Genomic DNA, 15,572 nt, shown 5'->3' with positions numbered 1-15,572 from the left:
AACTTCCTCACGCTCAACCGCTTCAAGTAGGCAAGTGAACTGTGATGGACAGCATCAACATCACTCCTCTTTGTGAAGACTCAATTAACCCCTTAGCGCAGCACTATGACTCTCTGTAATGTCACAGCAATGTTGTTATGATGTAGTTAAGCATGTTCAGCAAGTGAATAGGGTCGCCGGCGACCCCTGCTGCAGTAAGAGGCTACAGAACTCTCTGTTCTGTTGTGACACAGGCAGTGTCCTAGCCTGACGAGCCAGCCCATTTGAAGTGCTTTGTAATTCATGAATTGCGAAGTAGTTCAAGTAGGCTGGCTCATCAGGCTAGCAGTGTCCTACTGTCTTTTAACTGTAAGAATTGAAATCATCACTAAGGATGTCGATACTTGCTCATTATACTCATACTCATACTCATACTCGTCAAACACTTGCCGATACCAGGCTCCGATACTGCTATTACACGAAACAATGCGTCACATTCTGTTGACTTGAAAGCAGCATGGGAAAAATGTGCCACTGCATACATTTACTAACATCTAAATCTACCTGGAAATGGACAATAAAACAAATATCACAGGTGGGAAAAATAAGGGATGCATTTATTTTCATTGTGTATCAGTACTCGGTATCTACAAGTACATAAATCAATGTACTCGTACTCATATCAGTTTTCAAAAAAGTGGTACCGTGTATCCCTAATAATAACGTTAAGTAAGGGTTAACGTTCGGCGAGAAGGTCGCTAGACTCGCTACCGTGGAATAGCAGCACGACAGAGAGAATCTTTAGACCCCGACGCAGAGCGGAGGGGTCTTGTTCTCTCTGAAGCGCTGCTATTCCACAAAGCGACCGACTCGCCGAACGTTAACCAGCTTATTATATGGATATACTTAAATGATTCACACATGGCGGGGACATTTCTTTAGGCCTATTTAATGTTAAGTTTATTATAGTTTTTCATGTCAAAAGATTGTTGCTGCGCAAAACAAAACAGTGCCGTTGTGGAACACCGCTAGGCAACAGCTAGGTAGCCAGGACAACAGGTGTTGTCTATCACAGCAGCTGATTAGAGCCTTGTTGAAAAGTCGCTTTAGCAGTGAAAAGTCTTGTTGCCATTGACAGCGGTCTGATATAGACCAACCCGTCCGTTATCGAAAAATAACAGACGTGCGAACGTTGGGGAGCCCCATTGAAATGAATGGAGCATTCGACCGATGACGTCAAACCATATAATAATGTTAAATAATGTTTCAAATGAACAAGCAAGCCACTACTCCAGCCCTGCTTATAGAAGGTTGTACCCTGATCTCATCCATCTTATACCCACTGACACCCCACCAACACCAAAAATGCAGAATCTAGAAAAGCAGTTCCATATGCTCTACTTCCTCACGCCCAACCGCTTCAAGTAAGCAAGCAAGCACAGCAATGCAACCTAGTCTCGTCCCTCTCCACTTTGTGCAGCCAAAAAAACGCCTCATAGCACTTTCTGTTCCACAGACTCAGACTACCGTTGCCCACTGTCTGATGTTTTTTTTTTTTAAGAAGTGAAAATATTTTCTAGGTCAGTGTTTTAATCCGAGCATCACTGTAAAACTGAAACTGACAGTTACATTGAAAGGGAACACGCATCCTGTCTTGTAGTCTAGGTAGTGTGTGTCACACCAAGCGCTTTAGTAAGGCCAAGTGGGATAGTGAATATCAAAAATAAAGTCATACAGTTACATTCAGTAGTCTGACCTCAATGACCTTACACACATTCACACCCCTCCAATACCCAACATTTTGTTCTACAGTACAAATGGCTATTGTGTGTGTGTGTGTGTGTGTGTGTGTGTGTGTGTGTGTGTGTGTGTGTGTGTGTGTGTGTGTGTGTGTGTGTGTGTGTGTGTGTGTGTGTGTGTGTGTGTGTGTGTTTGTTTGTTTTGTCTTTGTGTGTGCATGAGAGCATTAATCTTTAAACCTATGCATCTGTGCCAATGTTTGTGCATCTGCATTTGTGTCTATCTGTCTGCTCCATTCTCCGCAACCTGGAGGGCTTTGATGTATAAATGTAAATGTTAAAATAACCGGTAACGCTTTAGAATAAGGTTCTTCTAATAAGCGTTTATAGTCACTAGTAAGCAGGTAGTAATACCCTTGCAAGTGCCCAATAACATGCTTATTAACTTTGTTAACATCTGCTGCTGCTAAGCTGCTTATTATGTGTTTATAGTGGTTTATTTGTTTAGTCTTATTATTTAAATCGGTACACATATCCATCTTGATATGCTGACTAATACTAGATATGGAGGCATCGCGAAAAAACTAAATTTTCAAGATGGCTGCCATGTGTACTGATTTTCATGCTTTTACTCAAATAAAGTTACTCATCAGATGTTAAACAACGTTAATAAGCATGTAAACAAAGTTAATAAGCATGTTATTGGGCACTTGTAAGGGTATTACTACCTGCTTACTAGTGACTATAAATTCTTATTAGAAGAACCTTATTCTAAAGCGTTACCGAATAACCTGTATTCAATCTTATGTGCTGGTGTGTGTGAAAACACATTATTGTTAATATGCCTGTTTGTGTCTGTGGGTGTGTTATTCTCAGTGATCGGGAGGGCTTTGACGTTTAAATGTATATGTACTGTTATAATGTATTCATGCTTGTGTGTGTGTGTGTGTGTGTGTGTGTGTGTGTGTGTGTGTGTGTGTGTGTGTGTGTGTGTGTGTGTGTGTGTGTGTGTGTGTGTGTGTGTGTGTGTGTGTGTGTGTGAGTGTATGTGAGTGTATGTGCGCGCGCGTATGGGCATAGATGATGGGACATGGGGTATGTAGGATTGTCAGTGACCTAGTGGGCTTTGACATTTATATTGGAATTTATGAAGAATATATATTCAAGCTCATGTGTGTGCGTGTGTATGAACACCTTATTGTTAACATGCCTTTTGATATCTGTGTGTATGTTATTGTCAGTAACCTGGAGGGCTTCCTGGAGGAGTTTGCGGACATCTCCAAGGAGGACCAGATCAAGAAGCTGCACGACCTGCTGGGGCCCCACATGCTCAGAAGGCTCAAGGCCGACGTCTTCAAGAACATGCCCGCCAAGACGGAGCTCATCGTCCGCGTGGAGCTCAGCCCCATGCAGAAGTAAGGAGAGAGAGAGAGAGAGAGAGAGAGAGAGAGAGAGAGAGAGAGAGAGAGAGAGAGAGAGAGAGAGAGAGAGAGAGAGAGAGAGAGAGAGAGAGAGAGAGAAGAATGTGTCCGCTAAGAGGAGAGAACGAGAGATGGAAGAATGGAATTTGGGGCGGGTAGTGAGAGTGAGATGGAGACGGAGACGGCAGAATGAATTCTGGAAATAAACTACTGAACTATTACATAGTGCACCTTTAAGATAGAATTTAAAATGGAGCTCACCATCATGCAGTAGTGAGGAGGGGCCTACGGTTAGGGCTGCACAATTAATCGAAAATAATCGTGATTTCAATCGGGATTTAATCGTGGCAATAGTGACGTGCCTTTGAGCGTCCTTGAAGCCAGAACATACTGACAGGCTGGTGTTTCTGGCCAGAAATCTGTCCACCTAAATTTCATGCTATTGCCTCTTACATAATTACTACAATTCAGTTTCATTTTGTTCATCCCATATATAATTCATTCTTGGTTATATTTCCCACTCACCTGCACAACAAGCCTGACTCCGCAACCACCAGCTTATGACTGGACAGCAAAAATTCTGTTCACCTGAGAAGCTTGTAGTTCCTGGCTTCTGGAAATTTCCAACAAATTCTATCTCATAGCTGCAAATCGTGAATATGGCCTATATCCAGCTTCATTCCAAAGGTATCTGAGGTCATATAGACAGGCTGTTAAGTGTATTATCATCTAAGAAACAGTGGATGATTTGTAGCTGTTTACGTACGTCCCCTTTGTTAAGTCAATTTGGATAAAACACATCTGTTGAATGTAATGCAATAAAATAGATGATCACACACAAAGAATGACAAAGTCAGGAGACAGCTTGGAGCTTACAATTAAGTTTTCCACATTTCAACAATTCAAGTACAACTGGTGCATGGCAAGAAAAAATTGGCAGGTGGGCACGGGAGCCCTCCAGTGCCATGAGTATGATGTCAGTTGCATTACTCATTGCCTACTTGCTGCATTACGTATTGCCAAAGAAGTATGCTGAAGCCTTGAGATGAAGGCCTGGAGAATTCTGAGAAGGAATGCATTCCTATGCTCACACACACAGTAAGTGTTGCTGAGTTAATTCAACACTGGGACCAAGTAGGACTAACTAGACCAGTGGTTTTTAACCTGGGGTGTTAAAAGCTTCTCTGAATTCTGTTTGGATTGAGGTTGTGACCAAAAATCTTCTTACGAACATTATAATAAAAAGTAATTAAGGTATCGATTAATGTCTCGAGCAAGAATCATTTTTTTGGGCCTTCCAGCCTTTATTATTACAGGACAGTGGAGAACAGACAGGAAATGATTTGGAGAGAGAGACGGGGGAGGGCCGGACTCGAAACGGGGTCCCCGTGGGCATGCAAGCCCAAATGTGGGTGGCTTAGCGCTTAAGAAAGAGCCTCTGAGAAGAGAAGAGAAGAGCCTCTGAAGTAGACGATTGTTAAATTCTACTCTTTGATGAATTTAACACTGGCAACGTCTACTTTGTGTACAATGCACAACTGTATTTGCTAGAAGAATAGACACAAGGCGAATGACAGGATAAACTGAAGTGTGAAATTGAGTCTTGATGAGAGGAGTAGAGGGAAACAGTATGATAGTTGGGATAAGTTGAAGAGGTGTCAGATGGGAAGGTAGTGAACAGGTTCATGTAGAAATGGGAGGTGCGGAAGAAATATTTAAAAAATAATTTAGTTGAGAGTTGCGTTTAATGACAAAAAGTCTGAATTTACGGTCTAAAGTGGTTCTAACCTAGCCTGGTCCTGACCATCCCATAATACTACCATTTCATTTCGTATTTATGGTCTGGCATTTGTTTGCTCTGAAGCGACTGCAGGAAGCAGGAAGTTTGCACTCAGTTATGGTTTGAAATTATTGTACACCTCTCACCCAATCGCCGGCAGTTACTCAACAACAACATAGTGCAGACCAATGGCTCTGGCGCAGATGTGTACGTCATTGTCACGAGCGTCCTCCCCCTTTCGCCCCCACGAGGGTTGCTTATTCGCTTATTAGCTGTTTTCTGGGGGGGGGGGGGGGGCGTTGCAAAATCCTACTGCTCCAGGCACTCCACAGAGAAGCACGGCCAGACTTCCATAGTGGAGCCAATCCTTTGGCGGAAGTACGTAGGATGGCTCGCGAGGCTAGTTATAACCTGGCCCACCCCCTTTTATCTGTCTATCTGTCTGTCTGTGTGTCTTTCTGTCCGTCTCTCTGCCTGCCTTACCTGTCTGTCTTTACTGTTCTTATGGAAATATGCTTGTGCCTAGAAAATACTACAAGTTCATCTTGACGCGGAATTTCGAGGCCCTGAACTCCAAGGGGGGCGGCAACCAGGTGTCCCTGCTCAACATCATGATGGACCTGAAGAAATGCTGCAACCATCCCTACCTCTTCCCTGCTGCCTCCATGGTAACACACGTGCAGGCGTACACGCATGCACGCACGCACACACACACACAACCATCCCTACCTCTTCCCTGCCGCCTCCATGGTAACACACGTACGCGCACACACACATGCACGCATGCATGCACACACACACTCTTCTATGCTCTACTCTAACACCTTGGAAGTCAGCATGTGTAGTCCACTGGTCTTTTATATGCATTGTTGTGCAAACACAGGCACTCACAAGACCACATGCATGCAAACACTCTCTCTCTCTCTCTCTCTCTCTCTCTCTCTCTCTCTCTCTCTCTCTCTCTCTCTCTCTCTCTCTCTCTCTCTCTCTCTCTCTCTCACTCACACACACACACACACACACACACACACCTCTTCCCTGCCTCCTCAATAGTGACACACACACACACACACACACACACACACACACACACACACACACACACACACACACACACACACACACACACACACACACACACACACACAGAGCCATATACCTCATCCCTGCCGCATCGATGGTGAGACACACACACACAGACAGGATAGACTGACTGGACCATCCTCTCCTGTGTTGTAGATGGATTAGTACAACTGCCGAATACTGACACCTGCAGTTAGGCAGTGTTACTGCATTGCTCACCACAATTATGTGGCACATGTTCAGTTCTGTGTGTGTCCAGAGTATTGTTTTCAATGAAAGTTGCAATTTAAAGTTGAAAGTTGCCATTTTGGAGAAGTGTGTTGTCTCTGTTTATACTGGTTGTGGTTATGCACTTAAGCTAATGTCATTTAACTCAATCATGTCTGATTAAATGTTTCAAGCCTTGTATTTACAATGCTTGAGGAAGCTAATAAAGGCACAAATCCTGTATTCTGCTGTGTATTTCCAGGAAGCTCCTAAGACCCCCAGTGGGGCGTATGAAGGTGTGGCCCTGACCAAGTCGTCGGGGAAACTGACGCTGCTGCAGAAGATGCTGAGGAAGCTGAAGGAGCAGGGCCACCGAGTGCTGCTCTTCTCACAGGTACGGCAGCACACCTGCACACCTCAACTGCAGCATCAGCATCATTCATCCATGAAGCTCACCAACATCAACACCTCAAACCCTTACCTGTTCTCATATACATAAACCAGTGATGTAACACCTACACACCTCAACTACAGCATCATCATCATTCATCCATGAAGCTCACCAACATCAACACCTCAAACTCTTACCTGTTCTCATTTATGTACACCAGCGATACAATCAAGATTCAAGATTATTTTATTCATCCCGAGGGAAATTTGTCTTGGACATACATATACAGTAGCTGCCGCATAACACATAAGTCATGACGCCACATAAAAAAGTGCTATAATAGAGATGTATAAACTATAAAGTGCATACCTTGTGCAGCCTCATACATACACGTACATACATGGCACTCACTCAGCAGTACACCTCTCTGAGATCACCTGTACGCAACACCACACAACAGAGTGCTGCTCTTCTCATAGGCTTGTTCTTAACACATCTCAGACAAGTGGTTAAGTCAGAGGGGGATGCATGGTGCATTAGGCAAAGTGTGAATAGTCCTCCAGTGGTGCATTCAGTGATATCCCGCACAGATATAGTACATGCAGTATCAGTGTTTCCCACAGAAATTTTGGAGACTATGGGGGCAGCCGGGAATTTTTTCACAACATATTTGCACAACATATTACACATTTATGTCTATATTCACATTAATTTCTATATACAGCCCGATGTCTCCTCTGCCGTGTCAATGAAGGCCTGTCACCTAACTCATTACAACTGTAAAGCAAAGCCTGGGGAGTGCTAGTAAACTCATCCCAACTGTCCCTTCTCTGAATGTTTTTTTTATTGCTCCCAAACCCAAGTTAACTACAACAACTTGACTAGGCTTTTGATCCCTCTGTCTTTCAAGCACTTGTAGTTTTCTGTAGGCTATAGGATGTATTTACTCCAGGAGGAAAATGCGAAGGAAATCGTAATTCAAATCGTTTTTAACAAAAACGGAAATCACTTTCGGAAACTATGGCAGCCAAATTTAAACTATGGCGGGCCGCCATAGTTTCCTCAATGTATGGGAAACACTGAGTATGCACGTTATATCCATAGGACCTCCTGTGTAGTGTGAAAGTGGTCTTAAAGGTACACTGTGCAGGAAATGGTCAAAAAGGTACTGCAACTATGCTGCTCATTGAAACTGTGTCGCCTATTGCCAAATTTTACCTTTTCATGAAAGTTTACTAAGTAATAAACTAACATTTTGTATTATGGCCCAAGTACAGTCATTTTTGCAGCTAAAAATGGCTATTTCTGGAAATTCAAAAAGGCAGACCATGGAGAAGATCCCCCTTTTCATGTATGAAAAGTGAATGACAAAAGACCAACAAAGCTCGGCGTCTGCGCCTGCACTTAACACCCATGTATTGCTTGGTGCGTGCACTCCCAAAAAGTAGTAATCACTCAAGATAATGGAAAAAAGGAGGCGCACACAAGGCTTGTGTGAAAAAGTGTATTGAAGCCGAAATTAAACAACAGAAGTCTGAGGTTAAGGGACTAGCTCCGAAACGTCTGTTTCTCCAGTTAACCTCAGAGTTCTGTTGTTTAATTTCGGCTTCAATACACTTTTTCACACAAGCCTTGTGTGGGCCTCCTTTTTCCATTATCTCATGTATAAAAAGTGCAATTTTTCCAGTCATAATGAATACTTAGAATTTGATGGTGGTGGTAAATATTCATGAAATAGGTAACATTTGTGAATGGGTAGCATGAATTCTGGAAATGAACAACTAAAAATCTCACACAGTGTCCCTTTAACTCCATCTCTTATTTTCAGTTTTTACCTGAGACACAATGCTAGAAGTAGCATGACATAGTTTGGGCTCCTTTGGTTAACAATTAATGGAATGAGCAGTGGAAGTGGGCAGCCGTTGCCTAATGGTTAAGGAGATGGCCTTTAGATCAGAGGGTTGCAAGTTCAAATCCCACCCTTCCACTGCATGACTGAGGTGGCCTTTAGCAAGGCACCTAACCCTACACTGCTCCAGGGACTAACCAATACCCTGTAAATAACCACATGTCACTTTGGATAAAACCATCATCTAAGTGTAATATAATGTAATTGAATGAAAACCACAGGGTAAAATATGACCCGATTTCCTGAAGACATACTGTAAAAGGTGACACTCTATTTTAGCACTGTTTAAATGGATTTACAGACGAATTTCCATCTGCTCTCGTCAGAATAATAAATCATGGGGAAAGGGCACAAGGTTAAAGCTTGGGCAGCTTGCATAGCTACTACTTAGTAACACCCCTTTGACAAGAATTTCAGCTTGTAAATGTGTTTTTGTTGCCAACTAAAGAGACTCAAAAGTTCTTGTCTGTGGGGATTTTTTTTTGCCAATTTTTCTCTCTGAAAGGCTTCTTGTTCTGTCAGATTCCTGGGCTGTCCTCCATACTCTGCTTTTTAAACGTCTGTCTGGTATTTAAAAACTAGTAAGGTCCACGACAAAACATTTCAGCTTGTGTCTCTAGAGATATTTCAGATAATTATCGTTTTATTGACGCCAATCTCTAGTTATCTCCAAGTTCTTTTCCCCAACAGACACTGTAATGTTTGTGTCCAGATTTCTTTTAGTATTTCATTTAATTCAGCTTTTTGTCTTCCAATGAGATGTAGTTTATGATTTTTTGGCCACACAACACACGCCTTGACATGATATAGCCCCCCTCGAGTCTTCACAATCCGAGTTGTGTTCTTTTTTATGATATTCTGTACTCATATTTCTACAGATAGAGCATGTATATGTTTGATTGGTTTCCAAATAATATGTTATGTTTTGTTCCAGCCATAGAGTCTGAATAATCAGACATGTGTTCTTTTTCTGGCGTTCTGTTCTAATATTTCTGCAAATACATGTGTTTGATTGTGTTGTTGGCTAGATGCTCTGTTTTATTCTAACCCTACACATGCTTGTTCTGTACTAAAAAAAAGCAGCAGGCATTTTGAGGGATCTTTCTCTGCCAATTTCATTAGTTTTGAGCTGCTGAACCAAGAAATTGTACCCGCTGATGACTCAACTGTACTGGCCGTATTTGTTCAGGTGTTTCAACAAGGTGGAGCAAAGTGCAGCACCTTGCTTTAAAAATGTTGGAACTTTAAGCTTTCTGAAGATTCTGTTTGTGACTCACTTTTACTGCAGCAGATGATGAGATTAAAATGGCTGCAATGTTTCTCCATCTCCACACCCAAATTACTAACTATGAACAAAAAAACAAATATTATCATCAGTGACAAGTCTCTACCAGTAATACAGTTCAGCAGCAGCATTCAATGCAATAGTATAGCACACAACCTTACAGTAATTAATTACTTTTGCAGCTAGTTACTCCCAACACCGATGACAAGTATATGCCAGTAATACATTTCAGTAGCAGCATTCCTTACAGCACACATAAACTTACTCTCTTTACTCTCAAAACCATTTTCACCACAATCTAAACTCTTTGGTGTGTCTATGTATGCCATGCATATTGTCTTCAATAAGACTCCTAGGGATGCACAAAGAATTGCATTACTGGCCAAAAGCTGTTGTTGTGTACTAACTCATGCCATTGAATGTTGATTACAGTTATAACATGAACTTGCTGTGCAGATGACAAAGATGCTGGACCTGCTGGAGGACTTCCTGGACTTCGAGGGCTACAAGTATGAGAGGATAGACGGGGCCATCACCGGAGCACTCCGACAGGAGGCCATCGACAGGTTCAACGGTGAGACACACCCAGACGAGATGGGCATAGTATCAAAGAGTCTGTGTGGAGTTTTCTGTACTTTACTGGCTCTGTGCCTCACATCTTGGTTTAAACCTAAATGTTTCTTTGTGTGTGCGTGTGTGCGTGTGCGTGTCCGTGTGTGTGTCTCTCTGCCTCTCTGTCTGTCTGTCTGTCTGTCGGTCTCTCTGTCTGTCTGTCTCTCTGTCTCTCTATCTCTTTGTCTCTCTGTCTGTCTGTCTCACCTACAGCTCCGGGTGCCTGTCAGTTCTGTTTCCTGCTCTCCACACGGGCGGGAGGTCTGGGCATCAACTTGGCCACCGCAGACACCGTCGTCATCTTCGACTCAGACTGGAATCCCCACAACGACATTCAGGTTCCTTAATGTTAATTGGCTCACCTCGTGTTTATACAGCGACTTAAATGAGTTTCAGAGCAATTCAAATGTTTAGTTAGAATCAATTCAGTTTAGTTCACCGAGCTTCATTGGCAAAATCATGTAATGATCACGTAATGTGCACAGTTCTGCCTTTGAACCACTCTCTACACTGTTTGTTGAAAAAAACTACCATAGTTACTCATTGCAACATTATACTGACTCATATTTAGTAATATATTGCAATTTAGTGATTGCCAATCTGGTGACAGCAGATCTTTAGGAGGAGCTCTGTGTTAACGCTTGGCAGAACACATTTATTCATTTCTTTTACTCATTTCAGTTATTGCCAATATGTCCTCAATATTCTCTGCTCATTTTTTCTCACTTCAACATGTATATATCTCTCTCTTTTTCACCCTTTCTCTCTCTTTGATTCCCTCTCTCATTCCTAACCTACTCCCCTACACTCCGTCCGTCCTCGTCCTCCGCCAGGCGTTCAGCCGAGCGCACCGCATCGGGCAGGCCAACAAGGTGATGATCTACCGCTTTGTGACGCGGGCCTCGGTGGAGGAGCGCATCACGCAGGTGGCCAAGCGCAAGATGATGCTGACCCACCTGGTGGTGCGGCCAGGCCTGGGCTCCAAGGCAGGCTCCATGACCAAGCAGGAGCTCGATGACATCCTCAAGTTTGGTACCGAGGAGCTCTTCAAGGACGAACTCGAGGCTATGAGAGGTGAGGGGTGTGTGTGTGTGTGTGTGTGTGTGTGTGTGTGTGTGTGTGTGTGTGTGTGTGTGTGTGTGTGTGTGTGTGTGTGTGTGTGTGTGTGTGTTGTCATAGGTACATGTGTGCCTTGTGTGAGTGTATGTTTGAGTGTGTGCCTCTGTCTGTGTCTTTGTCTGTGTCTTTGTCTGTGTGTGGGTGTGTTTTGCACATGTGTACGTACCTGTGTGTGCATACATGCGGGTGTGTGTGCATTTGCACAAGAATATGTGTGAAAGAGAAGTGGACTGTGTGAACATTTGTTTGCATGCATTTGTGACTGTGTTTTTGTGTGTGTGTGTGTGTGTGTGTGTGTGTGTGTGTGTGTGTGTGTGTGTGTGTGTGTGTGTGTGTGTGTGTGTGTGTGTGTGTGTGTGTGTGTGTGTGTGTGTGTGTGTGTGTGTGTGTGTGTGTGTGTGTGTGCGTGCATGCATCTGTTCTTGTGAGTGCCTTTCGCAATACGTGAGAAAGACCACTGGACTGCATATTTTGACTTCCAAGGTGTTGTGTTGAGTGGAGGATCTGAGCAGGATATAGCGGCATATTCATTTAAAATTAATAGCCTACAAGGTTTACAGAAGCAGTAGAGCCAAGAATCTCTGACAGCAGAGACCGAAGAAACGGTAACACATAATTCATGTATAACCCTGAGATACAGCAGGGATTATACATGTTTATCTTATTCTCTTTGGCAGACACCTTTTTTAAGGCAACGCACAATAGAAAAACACATTATAAATCAAAACACGGGTTCATTTTAAATAAAATATAACACCGAGGATAATACAGAAGAAACATGAATCATGTAAAAGATGAGAAATGCACTCATATAGTCCAGTTGTATATGCAGTGCTACCCAAGATGTTCATTTTTAACTTTATAACCTAAATACTGTAGTGTTTAATAAAGCACAGAGTAGTTTTCAAGCTTCAAATAATGTTTCCAAAGTTGTTTCATTTGCCTGTGCGACAGACTCCGCTCCATTGCATTACGTTCTGTTGAACTGTTGTCAATGAAGGCAACTGAGAGTGGCAAGCCGTGCTTCTACTTGACTTTCTAAACGCTTTCATCACCATCATTTTATCAAGTCCACAATGTAGAATCTACGAACTCAATGTGGACATAAACTGTGCGTGACAAAATAGTCACACAGTTGGTTGCAATTCCAACATAGAATGAGTGTTGTTTATGTACAGTAATTAGCCTTAACGCCATGATATCTGATTATTGCAGGACAAAGAAGCACATATCACGGTTGGTGCCTTTAATATACATTGTGATCCAGACCATAACCTCATGATGTTTTGCTATTTCATCCCAATTTAATGTGATGTGTGTAATAGAATTGAGAAGTTGATTTCATGTGTGTTATGATCCACTGGTAAACGCTGTGTTGTTACCTGGCCGTTGCAGCTGGGGGGGACAAGGACAGGGACGAGGACGTCAGCGTGATCCACTATGACAGCGTGGCCATCGAGAGGCTGCTGGACCGCAGTCAGGACGCCACCGACGACACGGACATGCAGAACATGAACGAGTACCTGAGCTCCTTCAAGGTGGCCCAGTACATGGTGCGGGAGGAGGACAAGGTACCGTACCGTAGGCAGCACAGGAGGCCAAGCTCTGGCTAATCTAGACACTCATCCACCACACGCTTTTGCTGCATAGAACATTTCCTCAATGTAACATTTTAAGAAGGGATGTACCAAATCCTGATTTTGAAGATTTTTACGAATACCAATGCTATTGCTTAAGATTTGTCCGATTCCGAAACCTACTCCGATCACCGGAACGGAAACTGGGTTCTGACAAGTCAAGGGTAGCGTGAGCAATACAACAGCATACTGAAATTGGCAGAAACCTTGTTGATGGGGTCCAGTTTCAGTTCCGGTGATCGGAGTAGGTTTCGGAAGAGAAATTTTAAGCAATGGATTCCGAATTTGCGAATGCCCCGGACTTGGAAACCGATTGCCCTTGGGAGATACATGTGTTTTGCTCGTTATGATAAACCTGGACCTGACAATCTCTGTCTCTGTTGTGTGTAATTGGTGCAGTACGGCAGCCTCAAGAACTGGTGTGTGAATATGGGAATCTGTGTGCGTCTATGTGTATTGAAAGCACTTTGAGTCAGCTTCACTCTTGTGATATTGTGATTTATTCATGTTGTTGTTGTTGTTGTGTGTTTGTGTGTCAGATTGAGGAGATAGAGCGTGAGATCATCAAGCAGGAGGAGAACGTGGACCCGGACTACTGGGAGAAGCTGCTGAGGCACCACTACGAGCAGCAGCAGGAGGACCTGGCCAGGAACCTGGGCAAGGGCAAGAGGGTCCGCAAGCAGGTCAACTACAACGACGCAGCGCAGGAGGACCAAGGTAGACACACACACACACAAACCACACACACACACACGCACGCACGCACACACACACACACATACACATACACAGACACACACACACACACTCATTGACAGAAGTACACAGACACTTGCAATACACACATTATTCACTCGATCACACAGACATTTACAGTTGGTCTGAAGTCACATACAGTTACAAGATGCACAGGTTGAGGATGCACACAAAGCAATTTCACACATGCAACATCCCTGTCATGTATTATCTTATACTCACACTGTGTGTCTGCTTGCATGTGCTTGTGTGTGTGTGTGTGTGTGTTACAGAAGGATCTGCATGTGTGTATGTACAGTACAGTATGTGTGATGTGTCGGCATGGAGTGTGTGTGTGCCGTAAGGCAGAGAGCTGCCTGGCCCATTCTATTGACGGAGCGTCATTTGTACTGTTTCAGAGTGGCATGCTGATATTTCAGATAACCAGTCAGAGTACTCAGTGGGCTCGGAGGAAGAGGACGAGGACTTTGACGAGAGGCCAGAAGGTGAGCGAGGACCCCCAGTGGACAAAACTCAACACTGCACCACACACCACAGCCTGCATTTCTCTATCAGAGGTTTTTTTCACACTTATTACTACTTCAGGCTAAACAAAACAGTGCATTCCGCAGTGCAGATGTCTTTGACTCATGTAAATAGTACACTGGTTTTAACAGTTGTATAAAATAGTATTTGATATGCCAAAATATCTGTAAAAACACTACCTTTTCCTTTTACTACACACTACCTTTATTTTTTTGTGCTCCACATAAATCTTTACTAGTCATGTAATCTGAATATCCATCTGGAAATAGAATTCAACATGTATAATTGCCATTTGAGAAAAGAGAAAATTCAAGACAGCCTAAAGTCCAAAGCATTGATTTGACATGGCTATATCATATTTTAAAACACAAACTGGGCAGCAACCCATTTCAGGGTATGGTGCTCCAACAAACAATTTTGTCCTCACATACATAATTGTTTTTTTTTCCGTGGTATAGCCTGCTTGTGGTTCTGAAATGATTGAGCAGAGTCTCAACATGCAGTGAATGTCTGTGTACGAAATCAGTAAGTGATATGTTGTGAAGTTGTGTCTAGTTGTTTCAAGCCTTTTGTGGCTGAAGTTCTCAAATGCATTGCACAACAGTTGAAAACAGAGACAAAGACATTTGAAGGATGGGGTAGAACTTGGCTGTCGTGTCTGGCAGTGGCTTTGCTATCGTGACAGAGCTCTGGTCTGGCAAAGTTGCCTTGTAAACCAAGTTCTCTGAGGCCGGGCCTGCTCCGTCCTTATGAAGTGCCTCTGTAGCATGCCACTTGGACACAGGCCGGGTTCTGATCAGCCTCGCTCGGCTCGGGCTGCCTGGACGAGGGTGTCTGCTGTGAGACCAGAAGCAACCCGGTGAATCCAGGAAACACCACTGATGATGAGTCCAAGTTGATGCATCAGGGGATGTTTGCAATTCCGTATGTTACTGATTGAAGCCAGACAAATCACACCACACTTTCCCCTGACCAATGGGGCCAATGAGAGCGCTAGTTTATCTCTGCCTTAAACACACCCCAGTTGAGCTGGAAAGGTAATGAGCTTCAAAATAGAATAGAATAGAGAATTGAGAACAGAATATCTTTTTATTTTGGCATTGTAACAAGTACACCGAAATTGAGCAGT

At 43.3% G+C, this 15,572-nt stretch overlaps 1 protein-coding gene across 3 annotated transcripts in view; it reads left to right on the top strand.

Moving 5' to 3' along the window:
• Positions 1–15,572, top strand: part of LOC134437660 (chromodomain-helicase-DNA-binding protein 3-like) — a 107,085-nt gene that overhangs the window by 31,664 nt on the left and 59,849 nt on the right. Inside the window, exons 18-27 of one of the 3 annotated variants that reach the window (XM_063187149.1) lie at positions 2,960–3,133; positions 5,446–5,587; positions 6,472–6,603; positions 10,251–10,368; positions 10,620–10,744; positions 11,240–11,480; positions 12,741–12,761; positions 12,921–13,096; positions 13,702–13,879; positions 14,338–14,403. In XM_063187149.1, coding sequence (XP_063043219.1) covers positions 2,960–3,133; positions 5,446–5,587; positions 6,472–6,603; positions 10,251–10,368; positions 10,620–10,744; positions 11,240–11,480; positions 12,741–12,761; positions 12,921–13,096; positions 13,702–13,879; positions 14,338–14,403 — 1,373 coding nt within the window. Of the gene's footprint in view, positions 1–2,959; positions 3,134–5,445; positions 5,588–6,471; positions 6,604–10,250; positions 10,369–10,619; positions 10,745–11,239; positions 11,481–12,740; positions 12,762–12,920; positions 13,097–13,701; positions 13,880–14,316; positions 14,404–15,572 lie in introns of all 3 variants that reach the window. The other 2 variants (XM_063187147.1, XM_063187148.1) reach the window with 2 other exon arrangements.

The sequence above is a fragment of the Engraulis encrasicolus genome, chromosome 21 (assembly GCF_034702125.1).
Source record: "Engraulis encrasicolus isolate BLACKSEA-1 chromosome 21, IST_EnEncr_1.0, whole genome shotgun sequence".
Taxonomy (NCBI): domain Eukaryota; kingdom Metazoa; phylum Chordata; class Actinopteri; order Clupeiformes; family Engraulidae; genus Engraulis; species Engraulis encrasicolus.
Note: the sequence above shows the minus strand (reverse complement) of the source record. Positions and strands in the feature narration are given on the sequence as shown.